The sequence below is a fragment of the Paramisgurnus dabryanus genome, chromosome 15 (genome assembly GCF_030506205.2).
Source record: "Paramisgurnus dabryanus chromosome 15, PD_genome_1.1, whole genome shotgun sequence".
NCBI lineage: Eukaryota > Metazoa > Chordata > Actinopteri > Cypriniformes > Cobitidae > Paramisgurnus > Paramisgurnus dabryanus.
The window spans coordinates 17,205,554-17,225,172 of record NC_133351.1 but is presented as its reverse complement, the minus strand read 5'-3'; the positions used below and the strand labels follow the sequence as shown (position 1 = coordinate 17,225,172).

The 19,619-nt window shown below is 41.2% G+C and overlaps 1 protein-coding gene across 2 annotated transcripts in view; it reads right to left on the bottom strand.

Annotated features, from left to right (window-relative positions):
* kcnh3 (potassium voltage-gated channel, subfamily H (eag-related), member 3) overlaps positions 1 to 19,619 on the bottom strand; it is a 127,349-nt gene that overhangs the window by 45,840 nt on the left and 61,890 nt on the right. For both annotated transcript variants that reach the window (XM_065251641.2, XM_065251642.2), the window contains exon 2: positions 2,486 to 2,719. In XM_065251641.2, coding sequence (XP_065107713.1) covers positions 2,486 to 2,719 — 234 coding nt within the window. The remainder of the gene's footprint in view (positions 1 to 2,485; positions 2,720 to 19,619) is intronic.

The following is a 19,619-nucleotide window of genomic DNA, read 5'->3' as shown; positions in this document are numbered from 1 at the left end:
CTTGCTAAAAAGCAGCCCCAAACCATGATGCTTTTTGGGGTGGTGGGCAGTGCCATTTCTTCTCCAAACATGGTGTGTAGAATGACAAAAGTTCCATTTTGCTTTCATCTAACCATACTATAGTCTCTCAACAAACCACAGGCATCTAAGAATGCTCTTTCGCAAACTTTAACCGAGCCTCAATATGCTTTTTATTAAGCAACAGAATCTTGCATGGTGAGCATGCATGGATACCATTGCGGTTCAGTGCATTGTTTATAGTTTTCTTTGAAACAACAGTACCTGCTGATGCAAGGTCTTCCTAAGGTTCTTGGCTCTTGGGGAACTCTTCTGATTATTTTTTGGACTACTCGGACAGGGATCTTAAGGGAAGCACCTGATCGTGGCCGGTTTATGGTGAAGTGATGCTCTTTCCATTTTCGGACAATGGCCCCCACAGTGTTCACAGGAACATTCAGCATTCTGGAAATGCGTCTATAACCATTCCCATCAAAATGCTTTTCAACGATAAGATTATGAAGATCTTGAGAGAGTTCTTTGCTTTTACCCATCATGAAGTCTTTCCTCTGTACCTCTAATGAGAAGCCTTTATAGGCCATCAATTAGGACTAAAGCAGCTGATTTCAATTACTAGTACTAGTAATTGATACTAGTAAAACTAGTACTAGTACTGATATGGGGCAGGGTTTCTCTCTCAATATTGACAGATTTCAGGTGATCTCCTGGCTTTCCATGCCATTTTGCACCTTGTTCTGTTCATATGTTCAATACTTATTCCCTGTGTCATTTCACTTTATTTATTATGACTCAACTTGTATACTTAAATGTTCTGATTTCTTTGTATGAATTCAATATTTGGCTTGATGGCTCACTTAGAAATCCCCTTACTGATAAAAATGCTGATGTGTCAAATACTTATTTCCCCGCTGTACTTATCAGACAAATTAAGGGACTAGGGCTGTTCAATTCTGAATTTTTTCCTGGGTCTGGAATCAAAGGAATGAATTCCAAGAATCGATTCCGCACTGTTGTTTTCAATTCTTTTTTGATTCCTTCTTTATTCACTAAAGGAACATGTGGGAACATACCTCTTTTTTCTCCAACTCCAATGTATTCATAAATGAAGATTTTTATTTAACAGCTGTTTTCAAGCTAAAGAACGTGTAATGATATGAAAAACTGTCTCTTTTTTAAGGTACTTCCAATACATTGGATGATCTCCTATGGGGTGATGTATTAATTTTGAGTGAATTGTAAAAATACTAGACAAGACAAAGTGTTAAGTATATTAATAATGAATGATATGCATAAACATGCATAAAAATACCTGTATATGACAGACGGATCTACCTCTCTTTAATATCTACTAGTCACTGTTCTTGCTATTTCGTGTTTCTTTATAAAGGTTTTATGAAGCGAGAGACGATCTGATGCATCTTAACAATGATTTATCATGCTACAGGTATAGAATTTATCCATCTCAGTTCTTCTGAAGATTAAACTTATATTTACAGGTGACTGTGTGATTCAAAGGTGAGGGGGTTGTACTACAGGCTATTAAAAAGGAGTCGATTCCTGACTCTTGATTCGCAGCGCCTCAGAATCAAAGAATCGATTATTTTTAATCGATTCCCAGCCCTATAACAGACATAAAAATGATTTGAGTTGAAATACCTCAATGAAGTGATACAAAAAAAAAAAAAACACATAAGCAAAGGTACAACATCTTATTTTCTTTCACTGGACAATTGCTCTTTTCTTTTTATCTGTCCATTACTCCTTTTCACCACTCTTGTTTTAATCAATGTCCTTATCGCCTGTAGCTATACCTGCTTTATCATTTTGATCAAGCTAGTACATCAAATATTTAGTTCTGAGTAAATCCTTTTAGGATTTGCTTTGTTTTTGTCTCTTATGCACAATGTACGTGTGGTGATTTAAATGGTTTAATCTTCTCTTTTAAATCTCTTCCCTGTCAAGATGTCAATTTTAATTAACTTCAGAACCAGCTTGGGTTGCATCACAATTTGCATACTTCTAAAACAGACACTAAAAAGATTTCATGCAATATTACTTTGACCAAGAATGCAATTTAGCGTGCTATTTTCTACGTGCCATGTTTTGGGACTCACTAATGTAATCCTACTACATAATGCTGCATACATTCAGACTTATACACTGTCAAAAATAAAGGTACAAAAGCTGTCACTGAGGCAGTACCCTTTCAAAAATGTCCTAATATGTACCATTTAGGTACAAATATGTATCTTTGAACTACCAATATGTACCTTTGAAGTACTAATATGCACTCTTTGGGTACAAAGGTGTAAGTTTTTGAAAGGGTACTGCCCCAGTGACAACTTTTGTACCTTTATTTCTGAGAGTGTAGTATAAAAATCGTGCTTTCTAGCCTTGCTCTGTTTACTGTTTGTGGTTTGATTTTTGTTCTCAGCTCAGATTTTCTTTCTCTGTCAGCATTTCCTACCTCCTTTTTTGTAGAAGACCAGTTCTGTCTTAAATTCCCGTCTTTCGTCCAGTGCCGCCTGGATCTGTGCCATCAGCCTATCGCTGGTCTCAGGTCCATACAGGAAATGACACGCACAGCTCTTCTGCATCAGCTCTGCCCGGGCATAGCCAGTGAGCTCGCAAAATCCGTCAGAACAGTACACGATAGGGTAGAGGGACTGGACCTGTGCATTCCCCAGCACAAAGTTACTGTCTGTATGAGACAAAAAACAAAGAAAAAAAGAGAAATGTCTATTAAAAAGTTTTACCTTTACAAAGAATCTTTTCAAAAGAAAAATAATAATTTTTATACTAACCACAAAGTTCAAAACTATCGTATTCCACAAATGGTCAGAGATGAACGTTACTAACTTCACAGAACACTTTTATCACACTGACTAAGTTTTAAAATGTGCTACAAAATAATGTGAATTTTCAGAAATCCCTTGTTGCCGTAAACTGCTTTGTTATCACACAGACACACAGCTCACTGGGGGCATGAATAGTTCTTCACATCTTCTTAACATTGCTCGTAGGATAGCTTTAAACTTTTAGTTTCTATTCTGGCTTTTGACTGATGAAAGTGATTAATTCAATGACAAAGATACAAATGAAGGTGAAGAAATGCCAGCAGATATACTGTTTATAATGGTTTGCATTGTATATTGTAAATGCATTAACTACAGTAATAAAGCTTTACCACTGTTGGGCCAAACCGTTATAAGATTGGTAAGCAACAACTACAGTCATGGCACGTTTACATTGACCATTGACTCAATGACTTCCATAGGAAGGAAAAATACACTTGTGTACCTTGTTTGATTTTGCTGTTGTTTTTATGATTGATGTATAAATGTAAATACCACATATACATACACACACACACACACACACACATATATAAATATAAGTATATGTGTGTGTGTGCGTGCATGCGTCTGTGTGTGTTTTCTTGATGAGCAAAATGACCTGAGAAAATAAGTTTAGAACAAAAATATAGAATTCAGGTGAATCAGGTTAAAACAAGCAAATAAATCTGCCAATGGTGTAATCAAAAATATCTTGAAATACGTTTACTAAGAAAACATGTTTGCTTGTTTTAAACACAAATTTAACACAAATTTGTTGTCTAAAAACTAGACTTATTTTCTTAGGTCATTTTGCTCATAAAGAAAATACATCTTGATTTAAAAAAAAAATCGATATTTCTACTGAAAACAAGACAAAAAAAAGTAAGTAAGAAAGAAATTTTTTGATATAGTACTTTGCTAAAGTTTTAGGCCACCATCAGCAGCTTTGTTGTTTTAGCAAAGTTTTAATGTCCATCCATATTTATTTTTCACTCTTTTTAAAATACAAACAGGAAATGTGTGCACAAAATTAAACAATTTTAAGAACTAAATGTCTTCTTCAGGCATCAGTCAGTATTTAGTGTGACCTCTCATGGCACGAAACACATCTTGAGCTTTTTTGAGGAGACTGAAGTCCTGAAGTTATTCGATTAGAATTAGAAATTAGGATTTAATTTCATTTAGGTTTAAGAGATCCTGCAACTGCCTGCTATTTTTCAAGTGGAAGGGAAGTTTACCCTAAATACTTGACACTTCTGCTTATACTTTTATACTGTTTTCAATACAACATACAAATTTTATGTATTTTCTGGTTAAAAAAATAAAGAGACTGAGATATAATTATATATGATCACTATGCAAATGCAAAAACAACAAATGTAATGGTAGCATGGTGGCCTAAGACTTTGCACAGTACTGTATTTACAAAAGGATGTGTTAATTTTTTACACATTGTTTTGTGCTATCCTGTTTAACACATTATGTCATTTTGTGATGATTTTGTGTTCAGATAAATAAAAGGGACAACACAAGAAGTGTTAAAACAACCTTTGAAAACAATCCCCTTTTGGATCTTAAAAGACCCTTTCAGAGGAAAGTCATGACTATTTCCTACATTTCATCATATCCTTATTGCACCGTGGCAAGTGGAGAGTTTTAGCATCTGATCTTTGACAATTTCAGCAGACTTATACAAGTTAAAGTTCATAGGGAGATTTATTTCACCTCTTGATCTTCAAACCGATTCTCAAACCGCAGGAGATGGCAAGCAGAGACAAAATGAAACTTTTCAAATGTGAAAATATAAATGATGAAAGAAAAGAACAACCACAGCCCGTTATTATTTCCCTCATTTCACGTATAAAGCCAGCGCAAGTAGAAACATGCCCTGACTTCAGACATCACATGTTCTGATGAGTTCCTATTCATCATCTAAAGAGAAGATAGTGACACAATGAACTGGACACTATTCCCGTTTATTCATAAGCACTCATTAAATCACTCTTATGGGTACGGAGTCAAAATCATATTCGTACCAATCGAATATTTATTGCTCTATGCAGAGGTGCAAATATTGATCCATCCGGCTGGTGGGCGCCTCACTCTCACTCACCCCTCTTAATCTCTCTCTCTCTCCCTCTGGTCTCGTAGGTTTAATATTTTACAGGGTTGTGAACTGAGGCAGATTTATCCATGACTGCGGTATTTAAAGTAGAGCAGCGCAAGATCATTTGTGAGATATAATAACATGAATGGAATGGCTACCAATCACGCCCACCACAACAGCGCAATGAAGAGATGTCAGGAGAGTGGCTTTCTGTGTTTAATAAAAATGAGGCAGGATGAAACAGGATAAAAACATCCCTCCTGAGGATGGATGAGAAGGACAGGGTTGAAGAGGAGAATATGTGATGTATTATTTCATTAACAACCAATCAGTATTTCTCAGAATAAATGTCCTTTGTAATGTGTCTTTGCTCCACCTGAGGTCATTTATAGATTAAAAGTAATTTTTACTTGGTTAAAGGGCTATATGGTTCTTTGGAGAGAAAAAGCTGTTCTTGGTATTGTACAGATTATCTGAGAAATTTCTAGTTAGAACCAAAATTGGCTGTAAAGACTGAAACTTATGAAGAAAGTGTACTGTGTTTGAGGTTTTTATTTTCAGATTTTTGCAGGCACAGCCTCCGCATCTCTCCACCGTGTTGCTCTCGCATCAATCAGTGTCTGTCGATGCATATAAAGGTGTAAATCTATCAGTCAGAGCACGGACTGATAACTCTCTCCTCCCATCTGCATGTGTTGAGTGATTCCCAGTCGCTTCAGTCAATAAACTGCAGTTAGGAAATGTTGGAATGCCTGGTTTTTCTCATTAGTCTCCAGTAATGAATGAAGCAAATTACACTAACCAATGGTTCTGTATGGATCGTGATAGATGTACATACTGTTGTTATAAGAGAACATGAGCAATGCTGAATGTAAGCTGGGTGTTATTACCGTAGTGCCCCTAAGACACATCCAACATTATTTGCATGTCTCAATGGCATACCTGATAGATCATGCAATATGTGTCTGCAAGACAATCTTTTTGTTTACTTTTTTGTCATTTTTGATTTGGTTGCAGAAGATGATGTCAACATGAAAATGCACATCTTTGCTATACTGAATTTATCCATCATGCACAATTTTTCAACTCCTCCTTGTATAGCTCAGCACTGCGATAGCAGCGCAAAAGGTCACGGGTTCGAACCCAGCAAACACACATGCTCATAAAAAATGTATACCTTGTAATTCACTGTGTATAGAAGCGTCTGCCAAGTGCATAAATGCATAAATGTAAATGTAATGTCTTTCCTAACACATTAATCAAGTTGAAGGCATAGATAAGAAGCTGTAATTGCTATTTTGAAAATACCTAGTTACAAAATCTTTCATTATTCCTATATCTATTTTTATGAGAATCTGGCTGCTCGCTGTTGAAGCTGCAGCACTAATCTAAGTTATAAATTGCAGAACGTTTTCAATTTTCTAAAGCTTTAAATTCAAGGTTGTAAACTTCCAATAAATCAACTTTTATAAGTAGACAAGGCATATTGCCTTTAGTTTATTGTTTGATGAGACTGCTTTCTAAATTAAAAAAAGTGGTTATATAGTACAATAAAAGCACTTATTTACAGACCTTACTGCTGATCTGCACACTGTAAAAAAAATCTGTAGAAATTGCAGCAGGGTTGCCGGTAATTTACCGTAGATTTAAATTTTAGTTTTTTACTGGCAACATTTTGTTCAAAGATAAATGAACATTAAAATTTTTTAAGTCTTTGTCTTTACAGAGTAAAACTAAAATAACAGCATCAAGCAAAGCTTTCGGGGAAACAAAATCTGAAGCAAAAAACAGAAAAAGGTTGAGGATGACTTTTGGTTCCCAGAATGCTTTGCATGAGGCTGTTATTGTATAGTTTTATTCTGTAAAGATAAAGACTTGTTAATATTTAAAACTGATTTAACTTTGAATAAACTCCTGCCAGTAAATAACAAATCTAAATTCAGTAAATTCAAATCTACGGTAAATTACCGGCAACCCAGCTGCAATAACATTGTAATTTCTACTGATTTTTTTACAGTGCACAATCAACATTTCTTGCAAAGATAAATCACAAGTTGCATTGCTTAAATGCATTGAATAAAGAGCAGAACTATAGTTAATAAGCAGAAAATAAAAGAAATGTCAGTTGCACTTGCCATAGAAATAACTGCAATACATTTAAATCAAAATTGTAAGGGTAAACACATCACTCCATTTTCCAGCATTTAGCTCTGTTGAAATATAGTTTAACACTTTTTACTGTTTAACTCCAAGTGCACATTTCTGCTGCTATCGCCACTGATTTCACCCGTTCTCAGCGTTCACACATTTCCATCACATCTGTAAGAACATACATTACACCAATCACCCATCTCAGCAGTATGCTATGAAACAAAATGCCACCATAAATCTTGCAGTTATTCCCCATGCAGGATGCTAATATTGTAGCATGACAATTGTTTGCAACTATACAGTAAGTGTAGGCTAATGGTATAGGAAAGATGAAAACAATATATCAAAATACTGAGTTTTAATCTAAATCTAGTATTTATTTACAGTTTAGCTCTGCACCACAAGATGATCAGCTGCTTTGTTACATACAGTACAGTAGGCAGCATCCTAACCATCATGCAATATAAGTGAACAATTTAGATCTTCAATTGAATTTCTTTTGAGTTTGCTATAGTATGTTTCTAAACTAACAATACTCAAAAGGTTAAAATACAAAAAGTACACATATATTAGGAAACAATAATATATATTTATTATAAGAACCAAACTACACTGTCAGATAAAATGGTCTAAGCTCTGCACTCTTTGGTACCAATTGGTACATCTAAGGTATTGAAATGATACTGATCTGAGGCCATTTCTTTTGACACTGTATTGTGCTCAAACATTTCCGGTCTCTATTGTAAAGCCAACACAAAAGTGATGGCAGGCTCCGCCAACTTTGGGCATCCAAAAAGGTTTCTTCAGAAACCTACGGGTGACATCACGGACACTACGTCCATGATTTTACTATATAAAATCTCACCATGTCTGGTATGTTCATTTTTTTTTTTTGTTCAACTGGTGGCAATGCAGTCTGTGAAGGATACCTGCGACACTGCCTTAAAATTTGGCTGAAACAAGGCATGGGTAGTATGATAAATTTTCTTTTAAAGTTGTAACTTTTTGAAAGACGCCTCATCAGGTTTTGAAACACAGGGTTGTTTAAGATTTTTTTTATCTGCTCAAGGCTATTCTCTCTCATAGACTACATTAAATTTTACAAAATACATTTAATTCCCTTCTGAATTCTGGTTGAAAAGATTTTAAATGGCTCAAAAAAGTGACCAACTGTGCATTGATCGTTTGCAACCAAATGATTGCTTATACCATACACTTTGCCCGAGGGCTGGCTCAGGCATCAAACAACTTTAAAAAATGTTCTTTTCGGTTATGGCAGGGTTATATAAATTTTCACTTTTGAATGTCAAACTAGACCGGGGAGTCTCAGACCATAACATGATGAAAGTTGCATTAATCACTATGACAGATTGCAAAAACAAGCGAAGCAAGTCCTAACCAATCGACCTGTTTCTTCATGAGATACATACTTTTTATGTCTTTTTAAAGAAATGAATACATTATTAAATGCATGGAAAAAATTTAATAAAACATAATTTCACAATATTACCCATTTCCAGAAGGAAGTTGTTTTTTGTCAGAAGTTAAAGGATTAGTCCAATTTCTTAAAAAGACCCCAACACTTAACAGTTTTAAACGAGGCATAAGGGTCTTATCCAGCGAAACGATTGTTATTTTTGGCAAGAAAAATAAAAAATATGCACTTTTAAACCACAACGTCTCGTCTTCCTCCAGTCGAGTGACGTCAAGAGGTCACGGATGACATATGCAAAACTACGCCCCAGTGTTTACAAGTGTGGGGAAAGAGGACCGTTCCGACGTTGTTGTATGTCGAATTATATTAATTAATGTTTTTGTGTCACTTTATTGTTTAAAATGGTCCGCAAATGTGCGTTTCATATATGGAACACATGACCTTTCGATGTCATTACGCAATTACGTGAGGTCGCGCAGGCACGTCACACAGCCGGAGGAAGAAGAGAAGTTGTGGTTTAAAAGTGCATTTTTTTGTTTTTCTTGCCAAAAATGACAATTGTTTCACTAGATAAGACCCCTATGCCTCGTTTGGGATCTATTAGAGTCCTTGAAACTGCAGTTTTAAACTGCATTAAAACTGTTAAGTGTTGGGGTCCATTAAAGTCCATTAAAATGAGAAAAATCCTTGAATGTTTTTCTCAAAAAACATGATTTCTTCTCAACTGAACTGAAGAAAGACATAAACATTTTGGATGACATGGTGGTGAGTAAATTATCTGGATTTTTTTTAAGAAAATGGACTAATCCTTTAAAAGCCCTCCTAGTCAGTTTATAAAGGGTGGTGTTGGCTAAGGCAAATATCATTTTTACTAATGCTCACAGTTAGGGTTAGAGATTTTAGCACCCCCTGGCAAACTCAAATAAGACCCAACTATTGTGGCAATGAATTTTGCACAGGCACACAGCATTTACTCAATATTCTGCAAATAAATAAAACAGTGTTGTTAAGTTTAAACACTAAAACTGTCCACTGACACCGTGCTGTTGTAATCCATTTATAGTGGAATAGATAGATTCTAAAATGAGAGCTCTCTTGGAAGTCATTGTGTATTCATAAGGTAAGATCATTCATGTAATAATGTTCAAAAAAGTTTTATTCCAGAATATTAAAGGCTATATATAGTTTTCTTTCTTGGTCAGTCAAAATAATGTCATGCTCGAGCAAATGTTCTTTACTAATACTTGGAATTTGGGTTTTAGAAGATGAATAAATTCATGTAGAAAACTATTTACGACTAACATTAGCTTAAAGGGATAGTACGGCCATAAATGATATTAAACCCATGATTTACTCACCCCCAAGCTGTCCGAGTTGCATATGTCCATCATTTTTTAGACAAACACATTTTCGGATATTTTAGAAAATGTTTTAGATCTTTCAGTTGATTAAATGTAATGTTATGGGGTTCACGACCTTCAAGTGCGTCCATCCTTTACAAATTAAATCCAAACGGCTCCAGGATGATAAACAAAGTTCTTCTGAAGGTAATCCGTGCAGTGTTGTTGTAGAAATATCCATATTTAAAACTTTTAAATATTAAAACACTTTTTTGGACTTGAAGGTCGTGGACCCCGTAACATTACATTTAATTAACTGAAAGACCTAAAACATTTTCTAAAATATCCGAAAATGTGTTTGTCTGAAAAACGATGGACATATGCAACTCGGACAGCTTGGGGGTGAGTAAATCATGGGTTTAATATCATTTTTGGCCGAACTATCCCTTTAAGCTTTAAACAAGTTTGCCAGCAATAAATGAAGAGTGTTGTTGGATAAGTTCAGGGAAGGTCTCTTCTAAAGCACAGGATAACAAAATTCACAGTAGGTATGCAAGAAGAGACCTTCTCTGATGTTTTATGTAAACAGGTAAGCAGACATCTTGCTACGGGGCAGTTAAGAACCAGAGGGACCATAATGAATAAAACAACAAGTCTTCCAAAAGCGTCTTTCTATTAATAATGAACTGCTGCATGGTGGATTGTGCCATGTGGGTTTTTATGTGCTGTGCTTGGTTGGGGAACCAGACACACAATACAGGTCAGGGTAGCCAGAGCTCCAATTCTCCAATATAGATTGGATCTGGATAATTGTTTTTGAAGTTGTTTCAGATTTTAAATCCCCGGGATATTCCAAAATTGTCCCAGCAATCGGTGTGCTGCAAGTTTCTCTGCACCAATGTTGGTTGTAAAGCTTTAGTAATCACACTCAAAGATCAATATTACATGAATAAATTGTCCACTGGAAAAGATAAAGCAGAATCACCAGACGAGTCAGAATTATTAAAACATGAAAAGGAACAGGGTAAGATGATGTTTGATTTGTTGTGACATTACAAAGTTAGGATGAACTAAATTAAACAGAAAGAGAAACGCTCATCCACCACATATTGAAACTCCAGAGTCCAGCTCGGCAGTATCAAGAGAGCAATTGAGATGAAATAAGTGATAAACATTCAGAAGAACTCTGACAGAAAGATGTACTGAAGCGGTATGTCAATCATGAAGACTTTAATTTGATGAAACGACTAAAGCGTCCTCAGGCTCTTAGCGATACTAAAACAATAGTGTTTGGTGTATTAAAGAGAATTTCTTAGTGCATTAAAGAATAGAATAGAATCTTCAATGTCACTGTACACAGTACAACAAAACAATAATAGCAATATAATATAAGAACGACATAGGCCTACTACACATTGAGAGAAATTTACAGCACAATTAAGATGTATATGCACATTATTTTGTAAAATGTTACACACTGAATTGTTTAGTTCATTATTGCACATTATGATTCATAAAGCTTTGCACATTGAGTTGTTTAGTTCAGTATTGCACATTATGAATCGTTTAAAACATTATTGCAAATTCAACTGTTTAGTACTGTACTGTAAAAAATTTACTGTAAAGTAATTTCAACTTACTAATATTTATCTTGACAAGAGATAAGTTGCTAAAACTTATAAAATGAAGTTGACTTTTTTAACTATATTTTATAAGTTAAAACAACTCATCTCTAGTCAAGATAAATAATATTACATTGAAATGACTTGTAAATCTGAGTTGCAGCAAAGATTTTTTTTTACAGTGTGCACATTATAAATTGTTTAGCACAGTATTGCACATTCAATACTGTTTAAAAAGGCATTGTTCAAGCTTCAGGTAGCAGTGAGTAAATAAAGACTTGCCACACAATGACGGCACGTCAATAAAATAGTTTCTTACTTCTTTCAGAAACGTTTCCAATAATGTTTGTTGAACCAGTCGTAATGCCCTTTTCTTTTCCAGCTAGTGGTCAGAAACCTCCCAATGTACAGTACTGTACTGCGCTTGGAGAAGCTCACTTGTCAAATCTGTCATACAAAAGCATTGCTCTCTCAGGCATTACATGTCTTTCTGTGTCTGCTGAGTGCACATTTTTGGACAGTTTAAGTGTCTTCAGGCAGCACTATGGATGCATTTTAATGTGGCTAACATCAGATACCGGTCTGATAAGGTGACAAAAGACTTAATAGAGGTGAATAGAGATGTTGTTGCGTACAATAATGTGATTTAACAGCTCTTAAATGGCCACTTGATGCTTTTACTGTCCTCTTCACTATAAGAGTCAATCAAATGTACAATTGTGGCACATGTATTTTTAGATTAACATAAAGATCAACTAAATGTGAATGTTTCCACTGCAGTCACATTGCAAAAAAGACTTTAGTTTTTTTTTCACTTATATACAGAGCTTAAAGGAAAACACCACCGTTTTTCAATATCTTACCATGTTCTTACCTCAACTTAGAGAAATGAAAACATACCTATTTTTTTTCAATGCGTGCACTTAGTCTTTGTACAGCGCATTGTGAATGTGTTAGCATTTAGCCTAGCCTCATTCATTCCTTAGGATCCAAACAGGGATGAATTTAAAAGCCACCAAACATTTCCATGTTTTCCCTATTTAAAGACTGTTACACGAGTAGTTACAAAAGCAAGCATGGTGACACAAAATAAAACGTGTCAACTTTTTTAAGCGGATAAAAAATGAGAAAAATATTGTATGGCGGAGGCACACTTAGTTTGCAGCACTTCGACGCCGGTGCGCAACCTTTTCTACCATACAATATAGTTCTCATTTTTTTATTGCTTAAAAAATTGACACGTTTTGTTTTGTGCCACCATACTTACTTGTGTAACTACTCGTGTAACAGTCTTTAAGAAGTGTTTGGTGGCTTCTAAATTCATCCCTGTTTGGATTGTCTAAGTTGAGGTAAGAACATAGTAAAAAGTTGAAAAACAGTGGTGTTTTCCTTTAAGAAAATTAATTAGACCATCATTAGATTTGTGCCACAGCTGCGTTAAACTTACAGTATTGATATAAAATATAAATATTGTTTTTATCCATTATTTTTTTGAATTTACTGTTTAACAAGAAACGCAGAGGAGTATAAAGCCATTTATTATTAATATTTTATTCAGATGCCAATAACAGTTATTTACTTGCAGTCAAATAAGTTGAATGTGCTGCCTTAAATTTAGATATACTGTAGGAACGCAAATTAATCAAAATGGTAAAGCGTCAGGAAATTTCTGAAATGGAAAGCGCCCACATTAAAGCACTTCAAGATGCTGAATGGTCTTTGAGACAGGTGGTCTTATACATTTGTTAAGCTCTGTACTGTATGTAGCCCACATAGGAAATGATAGGCCTAATATTATAATCACTAATATTCACTCAAGTATGTGACTTGCTGACATACAAAAATCAGATCTGAACCACATTTTGTATCTTAGGTTTGAACTCTAGACTTTAATGTACAAATGCAATGGGTCACATTTTAGGGTTTGTGCCTTTTAAGCTGTATAATGGTAATTTTAGAGGAACCTAAAAATCTTTGGAAAAAGACCTATAGGTTAAGAGAGAGAATCATACAGCTGTCTATGAGAGATAAATGTGGTTGTAACATTTGGGTTGCGTCATTTCTCTCAAACCCTTCTGCAAAAGAACTGGACAGGTTTCACTGTAATGACCTACAGTACAGGTATCTTGTGCATACAGGTTTACAGGTAATTGGTGGTTTTCAACGGGAAGACAGCAAGAATAAACATTTATAAAAATACACAATAACGTCTCGGTTACATATGTAACCCTCGTTCCCTGAAGGAAGGGAACGGAGACGTCACGTCGTGACCGACGAATTGGGAACCGCTTCGCGGGTGACCTATCTGCTTCGAGAAACCTTTAAAACGCCAATGAACTTGGCATGCAGATAATTGCATCTGCCGGCGCCGCCCCGCCGCGCAGGTATTTAATGAGCGGCAGGTGCAGTTATCAAATCAGCTATTTTTTTTGCTGAGAAAGCTGGACAGAAGGAAAGGGTCCGGCCGGTATCAGCAGTGGAACAGCAAACTGTGGCGACGGGACGTGACGTCTCCGTTCCCTTCCTTCAGGGAACGAGGGTTACATATGTAACCGAGACGTTCCCTTTCAGTCGGTCACTACGACGTCACGTCGTGACCGACGAATTGGGAATCCCTACCAAAGCGCCACTGAAGCTGACCCTTCCAGTGCCTGCGTAAACCCTCCGACTCTCCCTATTCAGGGAACGGAAATGGGGTTGAAGCAGAGGCCGGTCACTACTTGTTCCTTAACCCACGATAGTGACTAGGCGAACTGGGAAGCGAACTCGTCAGGCGGGACTAAGATCGCTGCGGAAAGAAAACCCTCTAGGGATCTACCACTAAGGTGATGGATAAAAAAGACACGAGGTCTATAAAAAATACTCTCTCTTAGTACACTAGAGAGGCGTGGAATGAACTCCACTAAGGGAAACGTGGTAAATCAGAAGTTTCCACGGAATACTCACAAAGAAACCACTAGGGGGCGCATTGTGGACGCTAGCCTCACCCAGGTTCTTAAGGATACATCCAGTGAGAGGCTGGCAGCCGATGCTCCGCAACATCGGCCACCAAGCGGTGGAGGAGACAAAAAACAGTTTTTTGTAACGTTTTTGCCTTAACTGCCTTCCATAATGGTGCGGTCGTGCAGCACCGAAAAGAAAGGCACCAAGCCGACACAGGAGCCGTCCCTCGATGCTCTCACTGATCTGACGAGAGAACTCGAGAGGATACCGGCTCAACACGAACACTGTAAAATCTAGTGAACGTATTAGGTGTCGCCCAGCCAGCAGCTCTACAAATATCTGCAAGTGAGGAACCACGAGCCAAAGCCCAAGATGAAGCCACGCTTCTGGTTGAATGGGCTCTCAAACCAAAGGGGCAAGGAATGCCCTGTTTCTCATACGCCAGGGCGATTGTGTCTACAATCCAATGAGACATCCTCTGTTTAGTGACAGCTTTCCCTTTCTGCTGACCACCGTAGCAGACAAAGAGCTGTTCTGAGGTCCGAAAGCTTTGAGTACGATCCACATACACACGTAGTGCACGAACAGGACATAACAAAGCCATGGCTGGGTCTGCCTGCTCCAAAGGCAGCGCTTGTAAATTCACCACCTGATCTCTAAAGGGAGTGGTGGGAATTTTAGGCACGTAGCCCGGCCGGGGTCTCAGTGTAACGCTGGATTCAGCCGGCCCGAACTGAAGGCACGAATCGTTGACCGAAAATGCATGAAGATCCCCTATCCTTTTAATAGAAGCCAATGCGAGGAGCGTCAAAGTCTTCATAGTGAGAAACTTGACGCTCACCGTGAGCAGAGGCTCGAAAGGGCAGTGCTGAAGGGCTTTCAGCACCATGGACAAGTCCCACGGAGGAATAGAGGGAGGGCGTGAAGGATTCAGCCTCCGCGCACCTCTTAAAAACCTAATGACCAGATCGTGCTGACCTACAGATCTACCGTCTATGGGTGCGTGATGCGCGGATATTGCCGCGATATCTACTTTAATAGTAGATGGTGACAGCCTCTTCTCCAAGCGGTGCTGGAGATATGAAAGCACAATACTGATCGAGCATTCTCGGGGGTCCTCTCGTTGAGAGGTACACCACACAACAAACAGGTTCCATTTCAGCGTATACGCCTGTCTCGTGGACGGCGCTCGCGCTGCAGCTATGGTGTTAGATACCGCCTGGGGTAAATCACCTAGAACCTCCGCGCCCCGTCCAGAGACCACACATGGAGGTTCCACAGATCGGGACGGGGGTGCCATAATGTGCCCCCTTCTTGAGACAGAAGGTCCCTCTTCAGGGGAATCCTCCAGGGAGGGGCTGTCGCGAGGAGAGTGAGCTCTGGAAACCAACTCCTGGTGGCCCAATATGGAGCAACTAAAATAATTCTCTCCTCGTCCTCCCTGACTTTGCACAATGTTTGCGCAATGAGGCTCACTGGGGGAAATGCGTATTTGCGAAGACCTCTCGGCCAGCTGTGCGCCAATGCATCCACGCCGAGTGTTCCCTCGTTCAGTGAATAAAATAGGCGACAGTGGGTTGTTTCTGGAGATGCAAACAGATCTATCTGCGCTCTGCCGAAACGTCTCCAAATCAGCTGGACCGACTGAGGGTGGAGTCGCCACTCGCCGGGGCGCGCTGCTCGAGAAAGCGCGTCTGCCGCTGCGTTGAGCGACCCCGGGATGTGAATGGCACGAAGAGACCTCAGATTCTTCTGACTCCAAAAGAGGAGATGGCGGGCGAGGTGCGACATGTGACGAGAGCGCACTCCGCCTTGGCGATTGATATACGCAACAGTCGCAATGTTGTCTGTGCGAACTAATACATCTTTGCCTCTCAACTCGCTGCTGAAGCGGACGAGCGCAAGATATACAGCCCACAGTTCTCGGCAATTTATGTGCCAATGCAGCTGGGGTGATGTCCACACTCCTGAAGCTGCAAGCTCGCCGTACGTGGCTCCCCACCCCGTGTTGGAGGCATCTGTGCATACTATTGCATGTCTGGAGACCTGTCTCAGTGGCACCCCCGCCCTGAGAAACGCTGGGTCTGACCACGGGGTGAAAGTGAGACGGCATTTCGGTGTGATCGTGACACGGTGAAAGCCGGTGAGCCACGCTCTCCTCGGGACTCGGTCGTGAAGCCAATGCTGAAGCGGTCTCATATGTAGCAAACCGAGTGGTGTAACAGCTGCGGCTGCTGCCATATGCCCCAGGAGTTTCTGAAATTGTTTCAGAGGGACCGCAGTCCTGCCCGAAAATGTATTCAAGCAAGCCAGAATCGACTGAACGCGCGCCTCCGTGAGACGTGCTGTAAGATTGACCGAATCCAACTCCATGCCGAGAAAAGAGATCTTCTGTGTAGGACACAGTTTGCTCTTTTCTCGGTTGACCTGAAGACCGAGACGGGCGAGGTGTTTGAGCACCCGATCCAGATGGGTGCAAAGCATCTGACGCGACTGTGCTATAATAAGCCAATCGTCGAGGTATGCCAGGATGCGAACACCGCTCTCTCTGAGGGGCTTTAAAGCCCCCTCTGCGACTTTCGTGAAGACGCGGGGAGAGAGAGAGAGCCCGAACGGTAAGACTTTGTACTGGTATGCCTGACCCTCGAACGCAAAGCGGAGAAACGGCCTGTGTCGGGGAAGTATTGAGACATGAAAGTACGCGTCCTTCAGGTCGATGGCTGCAAACCAATCCTGTGGGCGAATGCATTGAAATATGTTCTTCTGCGTAAGCATTTTGAACGGCATCTTGTGAAGTGCTCGATTCAGAACGCGCAGATCCAGGATCGGTCGCAACCCGCCGCTTTTCTTGGGTACAATAAAGTAAGGGCTGTAAAACCCTGACCTCATCTCGGCTGGAGGAACCGGCTCGATCGCATCCTTCGCCAATAGGACGGCAATCTCTGCACGTAGTACGTGCGCATCGGCGGGTTTCACTAAAGTGAAACGAATGCTCGTAAATTTGGGAGGTCGCCGGGCGAATTGTATCGCATAGCCGAGACGGATCGTGCGTAAAAGCCAACGCGACGGGCTGGGAAGTTGCTGCCAAGCTTCCAGATACCGAGCGAGGGGAATTAACGGCACGATCGTAGTACCCGCGGCGAGCGGAACAGGGGTGCTCGATGACGCGCTCTCTTGGGCTGCGTTGATATGTATATTGTGTAAATGAGCACTCACCAGACTCCGCTGATGGATGGCTGCGCGGAGAAGACTCTGATGAAGATGTCTCGGTGCGCTCGACACATCCGCTGGCGAAAGAGGAGAGGGAGGACGTAGGGTTATGAGCCCATCCGTCACCCCCGGCTGCCTCTGAAGACCTGGAGGAGGAAGAGGAATTCGCTCTTTTTGTGGTTTTGTGGGTGCCGGCTGAAAAGCCGGCGGAACGGAAATTAAAGAAAACCAAGGATTCCCCACCCGGTCCTCCTCCGGGGGGGGGAGTGGTGCGTTCACCATCTCCCGAAGAGCGATCCCCTCCACCTCCAGGTCGCCCGTCTCAGGGCCGCTTGGATTTACGTTTTCCACCAGGCTTAGCGGGCTGAGAGGGCGGGGCGGGCTGCTGACGGCCGGTTCCTCGCTTCCTAGGAGGGCCCCGATGAGGAACGGAGGCGGCCGCCGCTGCAGGACGCCCTCGGCGAGGGGCAGACTGAGGTGCCGACGTCGACGGGGCAGGTGTTGGTCTCTTCCGACGCGGCATGATGTTGGCAAGGGCCTCAGTCTGCTTCTGGGTGGCTGAGACTTGTTGTGCGAAGTCTTCAACTGCCTCGCCGAACAGGCCGGTCTGGGACACCGGAGCATTCAAGAGCCGGGTTTTATCAGCGTCTCTCATGTCCGCCAGACACAGCCAGAGGTGGCGCTCCTGGACCACCAAAGTGGACATAGCACGACCGACGGCCTGTGCGGTGGTCTTAGTCGCACGTAGCGCCAGATCCGTAGCCGCACGTAGGTCTTTAAAGACCGCCGAATCGTGACCTCCCTCGTGCAGGTCCTTCAGAGCCTTAGCCTGATGAACCTGCAACAAAGCCATGGCATGTATGGCTGAGGCTGCCTCCCCACAAGCCCGGTATGCAGACTCCGTCAGAGCTGACGAATGTCTGCAGGCCTGTGAGGGAAGGGTAGGACGGTCCTTCCAGTAGGAAACGCCGGCAGGACACAACTGCATCGCTACCGAACGCTCCACTGTCGGGATACCGGCATACCCTTTAGCAGCCCCACCATCGAGGGAGGTGAGGGGTGATGGCTGATGCGGCCGGTTCCGGGAGGAAAACGGGGTTTTCCACGACCGAGTCAGCTCATCATGCACCTCGGGAAAGAAAGGTACTGGAGGGGAAGACTGTGAAGCCCGTGCAGCCCCAAAGTACCAATCATCTAGGCGGGACGGTACGGGAGGGGGAGGAGCTCTCCACTCCAACCCGACCGTCTCCGCAGCCCGAGCGAGCATGGCAGTCATCTCCGGATCGAGATCGGGAACCGCAACCCTTCCAGAAGGAGGGAGAGGATCCGGATCAACGTCCGAAAATGACGGCCCCCCCTCCGATGCTACGATAGATACCGAATCCTCGGGAGGCCCGGCAGAGGTAGAAAGCGACGCAGAACGCGCGCTCTCCGTCTCCATCGGGACCTCAGATGGTTGCGGATCCGGTGGCTGAGGGCTGCTGGACGGACCAGCTCGCCGATTCAGCACCGTGAGGCGGAGGTCGTCTCTCCGTAGCTTCACAGCCGCCTTCTTAGGGGCGATCAGCAACGGAGGGCGGCGCTCCCGGAGAAACGCCACACGACCCCGCAGATCCGCAAGAGTCAGGCTCTCGCAAGCGGAGCATGTCCCTCCCACGAAAGCCGCCTCAGCGTGCTGGAGACCCAAACACGAGAGACAGCGATCGTGTCCATCACGAGGAATCATGTATTTATCGCATCCAGGAGTCGAACACGGACGAAAAGACATCTTTAAAAAGACGCTTAACGCCCGTGAGCAGTGAACGGCTGTCTTTAAAAAGACGCAAGTTCAACTGCAGCTCTTTTAGGGGAAATCACTCTTTTAGCTGTGTAGTTGATGAAGCACACAGGGAGGAGAACGCACACACTCAACTTAAAAAATGTGAAAGAGATCACAAAAAAAGATAAGAGGTGGAA